The sequence below is a fragment of the Cynocephalus volans genome, chromosome 4 (genome assembly GCF_027409185.1).
Source record: "Cynocephalus volans isolate mCynVol1 chromosome 4, mCynVol1.pri, whole genome shotgun sequence".
Taxonomy (NCBI): domain Eukaryota; kingdom Metazoa; phylum Chordata; class Mammalia; order Dermoptera; family Cynocephalidae; genus Cynocephalus; species Cynocephalus volans.
The window spans coordinates 21133544-21149813 of NC_084463.1; the positions used below are offsets into that span (position 1 = coordinate 21133544).

Here is a 16270-nt window from a genome sequence, read left to right on the forward strand (position 1 = left end):
ACAAAGAAATAAACTAGAAAAAATAAATAAATAAATAAACAACCTGAGGGACCCATGAAATCAAAACAAAAGCTCTAAGACTCATGTCATTAGAGTCCCAGAAGAAATGAAGAAAGAAAATGAGACTGAAAAAGTACTCAAATAATGGCTGAAAACTTCTCATATTTGGCAAGAGACAAACTACATATTCAAGAAGCTGAGTGAACACCAAGAGTAAAAATCCAAAAAGAATCCACACCAAGAACCACTGTAATTAAACTTCTGAAAACTAAAGACAAAGAAATAAAAGCTCAAACACAGAAAAAATAATACCTTATACACTGGGAAAAAAACAAGAATAGCTAAAGGAAGTATGTACTCTAGAGGGAAATAATTAAAAAAACCCTTTGCACTTCACTATAATAGGCAGAATAATGTCCACATCCTAATCCTCAAAACTGACAAATATGTTACTTTACATGGAAAAGGGAAACTAAGGTTGCAGGTAAAATTACGGTTGCTAAACAAGTGACTTTAAGACAGAGATTATCCTAAATTATCTGCATGGGCCCAATGTAATCACAAGGGTCTTTATAAGCAGAAGAGGCAGACAAAAGAGAGTCAGAGTGATGCAATGTGAGAAGGACTTGATCCGTTGTTGCTGGCTTTGAAATTACAGAAAGGAGACCATGGGCCAAAGATTGTGGGTGACCCATAGGATAGTAAAAGCAAGGAAATGGATTCTCACTTAAAGCCTCCAGAAAGAAATGCAGCCCAGCCAATACCTTGATGTCAATCCACAGAGACACATGTTGAACTTCTGACCTACAGAAGTGTAAAGTAATTAATCTGGGTTGTTTTAAGCCCATCAGTTTGTGGTAATTTGTTGTAGCAGCAATAGACAACAAATACAAACAACAAACAGAAAATCAGCAAGGATATAAAACTCAAAGACTCCATAAGCCAAGAGGATCTTGTATTTATATAAATACAACACCCCACCCAACAACAGAATACACAATCTTTTCAAATGCGCATAAAAAATACAAGATAGACCATATCATGGGCCATAAAACATACTTTGACAAATTTAAAAGAACTGGAAGTCATAAAAATTTTCTTCGCCAAACACAATGGAACCAAACTAGAAGTCAATAACAGAAAGATAACAGGAAGATCTCTGAATATGTGGAAACTAAAGAACATTCTTCTAAATAATCCATAGGTCAAAGGAAAAATATCAAGGGAAATACATTGAACTAAATAAAAAGGAAAATACAACATATCAACATTTGTGGGACACAACTAAAGCCGTGCTGAAAGAAAACGTATAGCACTAAATGTATACTTTAGAAAATTAAAACAGGCTCAAATCAATAATCTAAGCTTCCATCTCAAGAACCTAGTTAAAAAAAAAAAAAAAAAACAACCCAAAGTAAATAGAAGGAATAAAGATAAAAGCAGAAATCAGTAAAATTGAAAACAAAAAACAATAGAGGAAAAAAAATCAATGAAACAAAGAACGGGTTCTTTGAGAAAAATGAATTAAAACTGACAATCCTCCAGCAAGACTGACCAAAAAAAGAGGAGATATAAATTACCAATATCTGAATGAAAACATGAGATATCACTGCAGACTCTGCAGACATCAAAAGGATAATACAACAAACTCTAACACATAAATTTGACAACCTAGACAAAATGAACCAATTCCTTGAAAAACACAAACTACCACACTTGTTCATTATAGATGAATATTTTAATTGGCTCTATAACTATTAGGAAAATTAAATTGATAGTAAAAACTCCCCAAAAAAGAAATCTCCAGGCCTTGATAGTTTCACTGGAGAATGCTACTAAAAGTTTAAAGAAGTATTGGCACCAATTCTACACAATCTCTTCCAGAAAACAGAAGTGGAAAAAACATTACCCAACTCATTAAAAAAAAATACTGTTACCCTAATACCAAAACCAGACAAAAACAGTACCGCCCCCCCCCAAAAAAAAACCTACACATGAATATAGACACAAAAAATCCTAAACAAAATATTACCAAATAGAATTCAGCAACATGTAAAAAGAATTATACATTATGATCAAGGGGGTTTATTTCATTAATGCAAGGATAGTTCAATATTTGAAAATCAATCAATATAATTTAGCATATTAATAGGCTAAAGAACAAAACATCCTATCAATTAGCACAGAAAAAGAAATTACCAAAATTCAACAACCATTCATGATATAACTCTCAGAATAACAGGAGTGGAGAAAAATTTCCTCAACTTAAAAAAAAAAAATCTACAAAACACTCTACTGGTAACACTATCCTTAGTGATGAAAGACTGAATGATTTCCCCCTAACAGCAGAAACAAGGAAAGTTTCTGCTGGACATAGTGCTGGAAGTTCCAGCCAGTGCAATAAAGAAAAAAAAGTAAAAGGTATACTGATCAAAAAGGATTAATGAGGGCCGGCCCCCTGGCGCACTCGGGAGAGTGCAGCGCTTGGGAGTGCAGCAATGCTCCCGCTGCGGGTTCGGATCCTATATAGGAAAGGCCGGTGCGCTCACTGGCTGAGCGCAGTTCGGGCGACACCAAGCCAAGGGTTGCGATCCCCTTACCGGTCACAAAAAAACCAAAAAAAAAAAAAAAAAAAAAAAAAAAATGGATTAATGAAACTGTCCCTATTTGCAGATGACATGATTGTCCACACAGAAAATCCAAAGTAAACTACAAAAACACTCCTAGACCTACGTGAGTTCAGCAATATCAATGTACAAAAATCATACTTCTATATATACTAGCAATGAACACTAAGACACCAAAATTAAAAATATGTAATTTACAATTGCTCAAGAAAAAAAAAAATTCAGGTATAAATCTAACAAAACATGTACAGGATGAATAGGCTAAAAACGATACAAGGCTGACGAAAGAAACCAAACATCTTTTTAAAAATGGAGAGACATACTGTGCTCATGGGTTGGAAGACTCAACACAGTGAAGATACCAGTTCTCCCCAAACTGATAACACGGGTTTGACAGAATCCCCATCAAAAGCCCAGCAATGAGAAATGATGTTAGCAAGACAGCAGACTAGGAAACTCCAGGCCTTTGTTCCCCGACAGAAACACTAAAAAAGCTAAAGACTGGCTAAAATAACTTTCTAGAAGCTCTGGAAAACAGCCAAAGTTCTACAACAACCAAGCAAACACTCAATCAAGAAAAAGTCACATTTAAAATTGTAGAAAATTTCTTGGCATTTTTACTCACCCTTGCCCCACCCTCTTCTTGGAAGAGGCACAGTTGGAAGAAAGCAGCAGTCCAATTGCCAATACCCTCCTCCTCCAAACTGGAGAGAGCAGAGCAGACCTTATATGCAACACTGGATCTCAGGCTGGGAAAACCACAGGAAGCAATGGGCTATGCCTGTGAAGCATAGGTGGACGAGTAGCACACATCTGGGCAAGAGGTTATGGGTAGAGAAATATAATTGAACATCTAACCCCCCTCAAAAAGCTGAGATGAAACTCTTTGAGAAATTAAGACATTTAAAAGCAGTTGTGTATGCAAGGGGGTAGGAAAAAGACACAAAGGCTGAAGCAAGATGAATGCCAAGAAGAGATCAAAGAAGACACTGAGCTTTCATACCAGGCTGACCTCAAGGCTCAGAACATGCCCTGCTATTTGTGAAGGTCTTTTTCAGCATGGAGACAGACTTTAAGAGGTGACTTTTTCAAATACCAAATTTTCAACAAAAATATCACAAGGCATACAAAGAAAGAAATCATAGATCATTCAAAGGAAGAAAATAAAGTTACAAACTATCCTGAAAGAAACATAGTATATTAGTCCGTTTTTGTTGCTTATAACAAAATACCTGCAACTGGGTGATTTATAAGGAAAAACAAAATTTATTGCTTACAGTTTCTGAGGCTGGGAAGTCCAAAGTCCATCTGGTGGTGGCAGAAGTGACCCAGGGGTCTCACATTGCAAGATAGTGGAAGCAGAGAGAGCAAGAGAGAGAGAAGGACGGATTCTCCCTTTTTAAAACCCTCAGAACCATGCCCCGACCACCATTTTTAATCCATTCACTACTGCACGGTCCTACAATCCAATCACCTCTTCAAGACTCCACCTTTCAATTACCATAATAGGATTTCCCACCCTCTTAGCAGTCACAATGGGGGCTAAGTTTCTAATACATAAAACTTTGGGGACACAATTCAAGCTTCAGGGAGTTTGGGGGGGACATAATTCAATCCACTACACATAGGTTGGATGTACTAGAAAAAGACTTTAGAACTAGTGACCTAAAAATGCTCACAGAGCTAAGGAAAAACACAGACTAAGAACTAAAGGAAATTAGGAAAACAATATGTGAACAAAATGAGACTACTGACAAAGAGACAGAAACTGTAAAAGGGAACCAAACAAATTCTAGAGCAGAAAAACACAATAAGTGAAATGAAAATTTCACTGTAAGGGTTCAACAGAAGACTTGAATAGAAAGAAGAGTCAGCAAACTTAAAGACATATCATTTAAAATTGGCTGGATGGTTAGCTCAGTTGGTTAGAGCACAACCTTATAACACGAAGGTCATTGGTTTGGGTCCCCGTACTGGCCAAAAAGTAAATAAATAAATAATAAAAGTATTGGGCCTAAGGAACAAAAAGGAAAAAAAAAAAACCGATAAAAAGTGAAGTGTCTAAGGGACTTATGGGATACCACCAAGCTGACCAATATGTACTACAGGAATCCCAGAAGGAGAAGAAAGGGACAGAGAGATTATTTAAAGAAGTAATGGCTAAAAGCTAACCAACTTGAGGAAAGATATGGGTCTATAAATATAAGAAGCCTAATGAACTCCAAGTAGGATAAACCAAAAGGGACACATTATAATCAAACTGTCAAAACCAGAAATAAAAAGAAAATCTTAAAAGCATCAAGAAAAAAGCAACCCATCATGTACAAGGGATCCTCATACTAAAAGGATCTAATAATAAAAGGGATCTAAGACTAAAGGGATCCTAATAATAAAATTGTCAGTCATCTCTCAGCAGAAACCTTGCAGGTCAAAAGCAGTGAGGTGATATATTTATTGCCAAAAAAAAAAAAAAGGCAACCAAAAATTCTAAATCCAGCAAAATTATCCCTCAAAAATGAGGAAGAAATGAACACATTCCCAGATTTTAAAAAAAGCTAAAAAAGTTGATTATAAACTAGAATTGATATACCAGAAATGCTAAAAAGTTCTTCAAGTTGACATAAAAGGATAAACAGTAACACAAAGCAATATGAAGATATAAAGATCCCAAATAAAGACATAGACAACTATACAAATCAACATTATTACAATTTTGTAATAATGTAATATTAATAATTTTGTAATAATTTTGTAACTCTGTTCCATTGTGTACAGGATTTAAAAGACAAATGCATACAAAAGAAATATAAATTTATGTTAATGGGTATACAAAGTATAAAAATGTAAATCTTTATTTAAAAGCTGTAAATAAAACTAAATGGCAAGGAAGCTCAAAGTTGTAAAAGACCATAGTTTTTCTAATGTCAAAGTTAAGTTGGTATTAATTTAAAAACAGACATTACTTTAAGATGGTGGAAATAAAAAATGGTGCAACTTGTATGGCAAACAGTATGGTAGTTCCTCAGATAACTAAAAATAGAATTATATATCCCAGCAATTCCACTTATGGATATATACACAAAAGAATTAAAAGCAGAGACTTGAACAGATATTTGTACATCCACGTACATAGCAGCATCACTCATAATAGCCAAAAGGTGTTAATAATCTAAATGTCCATCATCACATGAATAAATAAACAAAATGTGGCATATATATATGCAATGGGATATTAATCAGCCTTAAAAAGGAGTAAAATCTGATATAGGCTATAACATGGATGAACCTTGAAAACAAAAGCTAAGTGAAATAAGCCAGACATATACGGACAAACACTGTATGAGTCTACTTATATGAAGTACCTGAAGTATTCAAATTTGTGGAGACAGAAAGTAGAGTAGTGGGTGGTGCCAAGGGCTGGGGGGAAGAAAGAAATGGGAGTTGTTGTTTAATGGATACGGAGTTTCAGTTTGGGAAGATGAAAAGTTCTGAGAGTATATGGTGGTGATGGTTGCACAACAGTGTGAATGGACTTAATGCTGCTAAACTGGACTCTTACAAATGTTTAAAATGATAAATTTTATGTTATGTATATTTTACCAAAATTAAAAATAGAACCCGGAAAGATATTCTGTATATACCTATAGACAAGAATTTTCTAAAATTTTTATGAAAAGGCAAAGGAATGAGAATAGCTAAGATAATTTTGAAAAAGATCAAGTGGAAGGAATCAGTCTACCCAATTTCAAGACATTTTAAACAAGTACAGTAATCGAGACTGAAATATTGGAGGACAAGTCATATATATCAATGAAACAGAATGGGAAGGATAGACATATACATCAATGGAACAAAGAACCCAGAAATAAATGTCCTACTGATTTCTTACAAAGGTGCAAAAGCAATTCAGTGGAGGAAAGACAGCCTTTTCAACAAATGGTGGTGCAGCAACTGAATGGGTGGCAAAAAAAAAAAAGAAAGAAAAACTCAAGAGTCACACCTATTTAAAAAATTAACACAAAATGAACTACAGTCTTAAATGTAAAATATAAGACTATAAAACTTTTAGAAAAAACATTGGAAAAAATCTTCAGGATCTAAGCCTAGAATAGACACCTAAAACATGACCCATAAAAAGAAAAACTGATAAATTGAACTTCATTGAAATTAAAAACTTCTGCTCTATAAAGAATCCTGTTAAATGGATGAAAAGGCAAGACACAGAGTGAGAATATATTTACAAACTACATTATCTGACAAACGATTAGTATATAGATATATAAGGATCTTTCAAAATCCAATCAGAACATGAGCAAAAGACATGAAGAAATATCTCACCAAAGGTACACATAGAAAATAAGCACATAAAATGTTTAACGTCATTAACAACTAGGAAAATGCAAATTAAAATCACAAGACATACCTATCAGAAGGGCTAAAATAAAAAATAGCAGTAACAAATGCTAGTGCAGATGTGAAGGAACTAGATTACTCATATTTTGATGGTAGGAATATAAAATGGTACAGCCACTCTGGAAAAGAGTTTGGCAGTTTTGTCAAAAACTAAAAATGCAACTACCGTATAACCAGCAGTTGCACTCCTGGACATTTACCCGAGAAATAAAAGACTATGCTCACATGAAAACCCGTAAATATTTATAGCAGCTTTATTTGTAATAGCTAAAAAGTAGAAATAAGCCACAATGTCCTTCAACAGGTGAATGAGTAAATAAACTATGGTATGTTAATGCCATGAAATACTACACAGCAATAAAGAGAAATAAACTTGATACTGCTAACAACCTAGATTAATCTCTAGAGAACTATGTTGAATGAAAAAAGCCAATCCTAAAAGATTACAATACCATAAGATTTTATTTACATAATGGCTATGGTCTGAATATGTGTCCCCCCACCCACTCACACAAATTCATATATTGAAAACTAATCCCCAGTTTGATGGTGATTAGGAGGTAGAGCCTTTGGAAGGTGATTAGGTCATGGGGGTAGAGCTCTCCTGAATGGGATTAGTGCCCTTATAAAAGAGGCCCCAGAGAGCTACCTTGCCTCTTACACCATGTGAGGACACAATGAGAAAGCACTATCTAAGAGGAATGGGCTCTCCCCAGATACCGAATGTGTCAGCACCCTGATCTTGAACTTCCCTGTTGCTTTGTGTTGCTTCGCCCCCCACGGATTTGTCACCCCACTTCCCCTGGGTGATGGAGACACAAAGGATTACTCAAAGCCCATCTCTTCTGAGCAGTGAGAAGCCCCGCAGTGGTTAATTTCCCTGGGACCCTCCAGCGAGAGGGATCTCTTCCTCAGGAAATTAACCCCGAATTGGCATTCTCTTCCTGCATTTATTTTCCAGACCAGGAAGTTACAGGAAGAGAACATAGGTGGGGTTATAGTTTAACAATATAGGCTGGTAACTTTCAGTGAAACAAGTCAGATGACCTTCCCGTAAGGCAATTAAGTGATCTTACAGCAATTTCTCAGTATTTTTACATAACAATCAGTAATTAGTCTGTCCTTGAGCCAGCAACCTTGCTGTGCCACAAATCTTTATCTTACACCAGAGACTTATAGCCTGAGGAAAATTTCCAGTCTTCCGCAAGGTCAATATTTGAAACTGCAAGGCTTTGGAAAACCAGGCCCTGTGAGGTACATATGCTTTATAGTATATTCCACACTTCCCAGCTTCCATAACTAGAGAAACAGAGAAATAGACACTTGTTGTTTATGGTGTTTTTATTATAGCAGACTAAGACAATACCATTCTTACAATGACAAAATTACAGAAACAGAGACAGATCAGTGATCGCCAGGAAGTGGAAGGGGAGTGAGTATGACTATAAAAGGGCAACATGAGGGATCTTGGTGGTGATGGAAATGTTCTATCTTGACTGTATCGATGTCAATATCCTGGTTATTATATTGTTTTACAAGATGTTAACAATTGGGGGAAACTGAGTAAAAGATACACAGGATCTCCTTGCATTAAATCTCACAACTACATGTGAATCCATAATTTTCTCAAAAATGTTTATATACATCCAAAAATACTTCAAAAAGTTCATGGAAAAATATTATTAAAAGATGATATAAATCTTTCCATGAACTTTTTGAAGTACCTTAGTACATTTACACACAAACACACACATAATGCCCACAATAGTATATAAATTTAAGGATAATGTCCTTTGATTGTCCAGAAAGAGGACGAGAGACTGACTTCGGACTTTAACAAGCATGCATATTGCAACCCTAAAAAAAAAAAAAAAAGAAAGAAAAGAATTATGCAGTTACAAACTAGGAAGAATAAAACGATTTTAAAAAAAAAAGCAAAACAAAAACAAACGAACCAAAAAAACAATTAAAAAAAAGGGAGAAAGGAGTATAAATCCATCAGAACCAAAGTAAGATGGTAGAAATAAATCTATCAGTAATTATACTGAATACGGTAAGTGTTCCAGTGACAAAAACTGTCAGACTGGATTAAAAAATAATTAAAAGAAGTACACCTTACACGATTTAGAATACTTAAAAGTAAAAGGAAGGAAAGTTATGCCATGCAAATATTAACCAAGAGAAAGCATGTGGGGCTAGATTAATATCAGATAAAAAGTACTTAAGGCAAAAAGCATGATTATATCTCTAAACAGTTTACTTCTAAGTAAATAAATGATTTAATTCACTAAGAAGATATGACACGTTTACCTATATGCAAACTAAGAATAGAGTCCCAAAATACGTAAGGCAAATTAACAGAACCACAAGGAGAAATACACAAATCTATAATCATAGTAAATTTTAAAATATTTCTCTCAATAATTCATTGAATAAGCAGTAAGGATATAGAATATTTGGTATGATTAATTCAGTTGATTGTATGAACATATATAGAAGTCTGTACCCAACAACTGTACTTACTCTTTTCAAGCACAGACGGAATATTTATAAAAATTAATGGTATTCTGAACCATGAGAATCAAATAAGACTCAGCAAATGTCAAAAGACCGAACCTATACAAGGGATGTTTTGTGACTACAATACTTAATTGCTAAAAACAAATAACAAATAATATTTCTAAAACTACTGCCACTAGCAGTTCTTCTCCTAGGTACATATCCAAGAGAACTGAAAGCCAATAAACACACAAAAATTTGTACTTAAATGTTCACAGCAGCCACCTTTATAATAGCTAAAAACTAAAAAGAACCAAAATGTCCATCAATTGATGAATAAACAAAATGTGGGATATGTATACATAATGAAATATTATTCAGCCATAAGAAAGGAGTACTGCTACCTTGAAAACATTAAATGAAAGCCAGGCATATATTATACGATTCAATTTATATGAAATACCCAGAACAAGCAAATCCACAGAGACAGAAAGTAGATTAGTATTTTCCAAGGACTAGGGGAGGGAAAAATGGAGAGTGACTGCTAATTAAATATGGAGTTTCTTTCTGGAGTGATGAAATTGTTTTGGAATTTGATAGCGGTGATCGTTGCACGACTTTGTAAACATACTAAGAAACCACTTAAGTACCATTTAAAGGGTGGACATTTTAAAGGGTGAATTTTATAAGTGAATTATTTCTCAACAAAAACAACTTTTTTTTTTTTTTTTTTTTGTCTTTTTCGTGACCGGCACTCAGCCACTGAGTGCACCGGCCATTCCTATATAGGATCCGAACCCGCGGTGGGAGCGTCGCCCCGCTCCCAGCGCTGCACTCTCCCGAGTGAGCCACGGGCTCGGCCCAACAAAAACAACTTTTAAATAAAAGCAATTCCCAAAGGTTTGGAAATTCAGAAACATAATTCTAAATAATCCATGGATCAAAAATAAATCATAAAGATATAAGAAAAAGGGGCTGGCTGATTAGCTCAGCTGGTTAGAGTGCAGCCTTATAACACCACAGCCACAGTTCAGATCCCCATACTAGCCAGATGCCAAAAAAAGAAAAAAAAAAAAAAAAAATACGAGTGGGTAACAAAAATACCACATATAAATATCTGTGGCATAACAGAAAATGCTACTTAGACGGAAATTTATATCTTTCAATTCTTATATGCAACACATACAGTTGACACAAGACTAGTATTTTGAATGTATGTATTTAAAAGAAACACAAAAAGATTGAGGAAACATGAAACTGTACCACAGCGATGGATTCTTCAACCAATAAATTAAAAAGGGGAAAAAAAACGAGGGGAAAGAGGGAACTTATAGACTAAAAACAACTTAAAAGACATCAACTGATTGGTAAGTATGAACTTTTCTTGGACCCTGATTCAAAACAAAGGGTAAAAAATAAGAATTGGAACATCTGAGCACTGACAAGTGACGAGTAGTGAAAAAGGACAAACTTTTCAATAACCAGTGCTAAACAGGATAGCCATACGGAGGGGAAAAAACCCTGACCTTTACTTCACATTATAAACAAAACGCAATTTCAGGTGGATCGTTCTCATAGAGCTAAATGAGTCAAAAACTATAAAGCCAAAACTATAACACTTTTAGAAGACAATATACAAAAAAGTCTTCATGACCTCAAAGTAGAGAATGAGTCCTTTAACAAGAAACAAAACACAGTAGCCACAGGAAAGGTCTAAATAGGACTACATTAAAATTATGAACTTCCATGAAGTGTTGGTACAATATGCCACAGAATGAAAGAATATATATGCAACACACACAGGTTGACAAAGGACTAGTATGCTGAACATATGAAGAACCGAAACTATTAAGAAAAAGACAAGACAGTAGAACAAAGAGCAAAAAAGACTGGAACGGGCACTTCCTAAGTAAGATGCTCAACCTCCTTAAAACTTAGGAACAAGCAAATTAACAAGAACAAGTAAATCAACAACTTGGTAAAAATCAGACTGACGACACCAAACGCAGGTGAAAATTTGGAATACTAGAAACACATGTTCTGTTGCTATGAACATTCTTATACTTTAGTACATCATTCCAGACTGTTTTCCCAGTAACTGCACACTCTTCTCATATGAAAGTACAAACTGGTACAATCACTTTAGAAAACAGTTTGCCATTATTATATTCAAGCTGAAAATATGCATATCCTAAAACCCAGCAATTCCACTTCCAGGTATATATCCTGGACTCTTGGGCCTAGCAAAACTCATGGACATGTACAAGAATGTTCTGAGGACTGTTTATAATAGCTTTAAACTGTAATAATCTAAATATCTATTAGCAGTAGAATGAATAGTGTTATGGTCATAAATAGCATCATATATAGTAATATCAATGAATTCAGTATGTGCAAAAGCAGGGATATAAAGGAAAGTCAACAACAAAAAAATACAGCATAATTTCATTTACATAAAGTTCAAAAACAAAAACTATACTAATTAAAGATGCATAAACTATATTATTTGAAGATGCATTAATAGCTGAGAAAACTCTAGAGAAAATGAAAGATTATCACAAAAGTCAATTTTGTAATTACTTCTGGGGGAAGGGAATGGGTTGTGACTGGGAGGGGGTATATGGGAAGTTTATAACAGCCTGTAAATGATCTTTATTCAACTGAGTTGTGGTTAAACAGATAACTTTACAAATGCATGTTAAACTGTACATATTTTATGTATTTATATTTATCTCAACAACCACACACACACACATAGACACAAGCATGGGTTGGTTTTTCCATCAAAATTTTAGCTGTTCTCCTCTGGTAGTAAATCCCCTCTACCCTTTCTACTTTTCTGCGCTTTGCAAATTTTCATTGATAAGCAGATATTACTTTTAATAATGGGAGTAAATACCTTCTCCCAACAGGATAATAAGCAGTACAGAAAAACTACAGCACCTTATATTCACTGAATGCCTTTTTGTGCAAAACAGTATATACTATACTCTTACATACATTAACACGTTTAAGATTAAAAATAATCTTATCTAAAAGGTACTTATCAGCCTCTTTACAGAGGCAATTAATTGCTAGTGTTCACATAACTAAATGTCAGAGCTAGTCTGCCCAATCTGAAACTGAAGCTTTTCCACCATCCTACACGAATTCCAATAGCTGACAGAATTTACTATCCATCTATTCACCACCTCCTTACAATATTCTGTGGTTTTCTTCATCTGATATTTAATTAACTCATTAATTTATTCAACATTCATTAATTCATTCAACAAATATTTACTTAGTACTTACTCTATTCCAGGTACTGTTCTTTCTATATAAAGATACATAAGCATGATAAAGGAATGACAAAGTCTAAGCTTACATTTTGGTGGAGGAGATAGACAACAAACAAATAATTTTACTGATCAGTTCTATGAAGAAAATAGAATAATGTTATAGGGAATGGGGGTAGTAGAAACATTTGCACTGAGATTTTAAGTGCTCAGCCAGCCATGCAAACTACCGGAAGAGGTTCCAGGCACAGAAAGCAACAAACATCAAAGCCCTGAAAGGGGAATGGACCTTGGTGTATTCAATGAACAGAAAGAAGGTAACTCTGTCTGGAGTCGTGAGCAAAGAGGACAGAGGGTTGAATTAGGTAGGGCCAGGTAGGTCGTAGCAAAGAATTTAGATTCCATTCTTGATGCAATGGGAAGCTATTAGAGGTTTTTTAAGCAAGGGTTCATGGTACAATTTATAAGTTTAAAAAAATAATTTAAGGGTTACGTAAAGAAAAGATTGTTTGAGGGGGAGAGGGTTAGACAATGACAAAAGCAGAAGTGGAAGAGGGAAGACTTGAGTTTTTATTACTGAAATCCAGAAGAGATGAAGGAGCTTGAACTGAGGTAACAGCAATGGAAATGGAAAGAAATGGACAGCTCCCAGATATATTTCGAGGGTAGATCAGATTAACTCAGTGCTGATTTTTTCACTGAACAGCTGTTTATTGCATGCTGTAATGTATCAGACACTATTCTTCTAGGTGCTAGGGATATAGAACTGAACAGAACAGATAACTGACCTCAAGGAGCTTATATGTTACATATTCCAATGTGAGAAACAGACATTTAATAGATAAATTAAAATATCCTATGTCAGGTAATAAAAATTATGATGAAAAATAAAGAGTGACAAACGAGAGTATTACATTAGATAAGTCAGGGAAAGACTGTGCAGAGGAAGTGACATTTAAGCAGAGACCTAAAATAAAGCACAAGCTACAAAACATTTGGGACTAAAGTACTCCAAGTATAGGGAACAGCAAGTGAAAAACCCTGAGGAGGGAATGTGCTTATCTTGCAGGAACAGTAAAGCCAACATGACTAGAGCAAAATTAACAAGGAGGAAAGGAAGCCAAAGAGATGGCCAGCGGAGAGATCACATAAAGCTGTAGAGCTCATGGACAGAGTTTTGAATTTTGTTTTTAAGTGTGAAGAAAAGCCATGAGAACTGAAAGCAGGGCAAGGATATGAGATTCACATTTTATAGAACGATCATTCTGACTGCTTTTCTGGAAAATAAACTGCTTAGGGATAAGTAATACGATGACAGTGTCTTCAACTAGAGTAGTTCTAGCAGAGGTGTGAAGCAGTATATATTCTGAATATATGCCAAATTAAATAGGATTTGCTGAACTGAATACAGAATATGAAAAAAAGGATCAAGAATGATTTCTAAGGTTTTGGCTTAACGAACTAGGGGACTGAAAGTAACATTTGCCGAGATTAGGGGAAAGTAGGAGAGAAACAGGTTGGAAGATAGAATTCAAAAGGTGTTTTTGGGGCCGGCATGGCTCACTCAGGAGAGTGCGGCACTGGTAGCGCCAAGGCCGCAGGTTCGGATCCTATATAGGGATGGCCAGTGCGCTCACTGGCTGAGCGTGGTGCAGACGACACTGAGCCAATGGTTGCAATTCCCTTACCAGTCAAAAAAAAAAAAAAGGTGCTTTTGGTCATGAGATTCCCAGTAGACATTCAAGTAGAAAGTTCAGGTAGGCTGTGGTTGTACAATGCTGGAGCTCAGGGAAGGGGTCAAAGGCAGAGATAACTTGGCTTCTGACAGATACTAATGGCTAGCAGACAATTCTCAAAAATAAAATTTCTCTAATATTTGAGGATTTACAGATCAATTCTTAGGAGCAACATTAATAGGTTCAAATTTATTCTTCCCCTGTGTATATACCACAGTAACACAATTTGCCAGTATACACTAATATATAATAAACTCTAACCACAAAATTTTACATGTTCCTGCCTTCATACTAAGATAACTGATTAATTATATAATTTATCTAGAAAAAGGAATACAGGGCCCCAACATAAAACATTCAAAAGTTAACATAAATTTTATTAGAAAAACAAAGTTTTAGTAAATCTAATAGATAAAAGAACCAGGAATAAGCTATTTCTATTACAGCTTCCTTATTCCCTCCCTCCCCCTTATTCCTAAAAGCTTGGTAACCAATAAGTTCACAGAGTTAGATATTCATTTTCAAAATAGAATTTATTTCTGTAGTAAAGAATTAAAATATGGCTGTGAAAGTAGAAAATAATATAGAAAAATATTTAAGATGTGCAACAGTAATTTTTAGAGTAAAGTTAGTTAAGCACTAGAGTTTCTGCTCAACTTCTACTTGAAAGACCAACCAGTATATTATATATTACTAACTACACCGGAAGAAACATCTAATTGCAATTTTAATTAATCCTTATAATTCAAAAACAGATTTGTATAACTGGTCAGGCCCTTTTGAAAATACAGGTACAATTCTCAGGGTTACACTACTGTCCAAAAATCACAAGGAATACGTTTTTATTAATTCACTCTTATAATCAAATCAACATAAAAGAAATATATACTTTTTGGATGAAATAAAATCTTTTGGTAAAAATGAGATATTCACATAAAAAGTGGCAAATTTATGTACCCCAAAACTTGGTTCCTAACAGATGGATTTCAAATTCAGACACTAAACACAGCTGAAGAAATATTTAATGAATTCTATCCATTCCTTCCCCAAAGTTTTACTTACAATTAAGATATAGGTATCATGTGTATGCAGAACATAAAAAAAGAACTGAAAGATGTTTGGGTAAAGAAGGAAGAGAACTCTTCAGGAACTATCGTTTACAAGTTTGCAGAATAGAATAATTAATCTTCTCTAGGAAAAATAATGTCAATGTAGCAGCACTATGTTCACCAGAAATCCCCACAGCCAATGGACAGATCATGTGGCAGGAAGCCAAACCTTCTGGCTGCTCACAACATCACTCAGCTTCCCTTTAATCTGCAGGAAGTGTCTCTTGAACTCCAATCCATCACCCTATATTAGGAATAATATCCAAAAATAATGTTAAAAAAAAAAAAAAAGATTATGCCATTAAATCAAACTCTCTTTAGTGGTAAGCAGAGACAAACATTCTTAGATTGTCTAGCTACAATTGTCTTCAGGTCCTCTTCTGAAGACCAAATATTCCAGTACAGGAAATGGCTACATAAATAATTCTGACCTGATTTCATTCCCATGACTGTTCCCATCACAATGAGCTCAGAGATCAGAAAAAAATGACATCCTGTCTGCTTCAAGTGCTGGTATCTCTGAATCTAAGTCATTGTTTTCCATAAGCAGTGGGGCTTTGTAAACTTAAAATAAGCTACACAACTACACTATAATACTATAATACTAT

General features: G+C 34.8%; 1 protein-coding gene across 4 annotated transcripts in view; it reads right to left on the reverse strand.

Annotated features, from left to right (window-relative positions):
* Positions 1–8841: 8841 nt before the first annotated feature.
* Positions 8842–16270, reverse strand: part of CHEK1 (checkpoint kinase 1) — a 40809-nt gene continuing 33380 nt past the window's right edge. For 3 of the 4 annotated variants that reach the window (XM_063093837.1, XM_063093835.1, XM_063093838.1), the window contains 2 exons: positions 15832–15906; positions 8842–8897 (listed from right to left, as the gene is read on the reverse strand). In XM_063093837.1, the coding sequence (XP_062949907.1) occupies positions 8874–8897; positions 15832–15906 (99 nt within the window). In that variant the 3' untranslated portion in view covers positions 8842–8873. Of the gene's footprint in view, positions 8898–15126; positions 15907–16270 lie in introns of those variants that run through there. The other variant, XM_063093836.1, reaches the window with a different exon arrangement.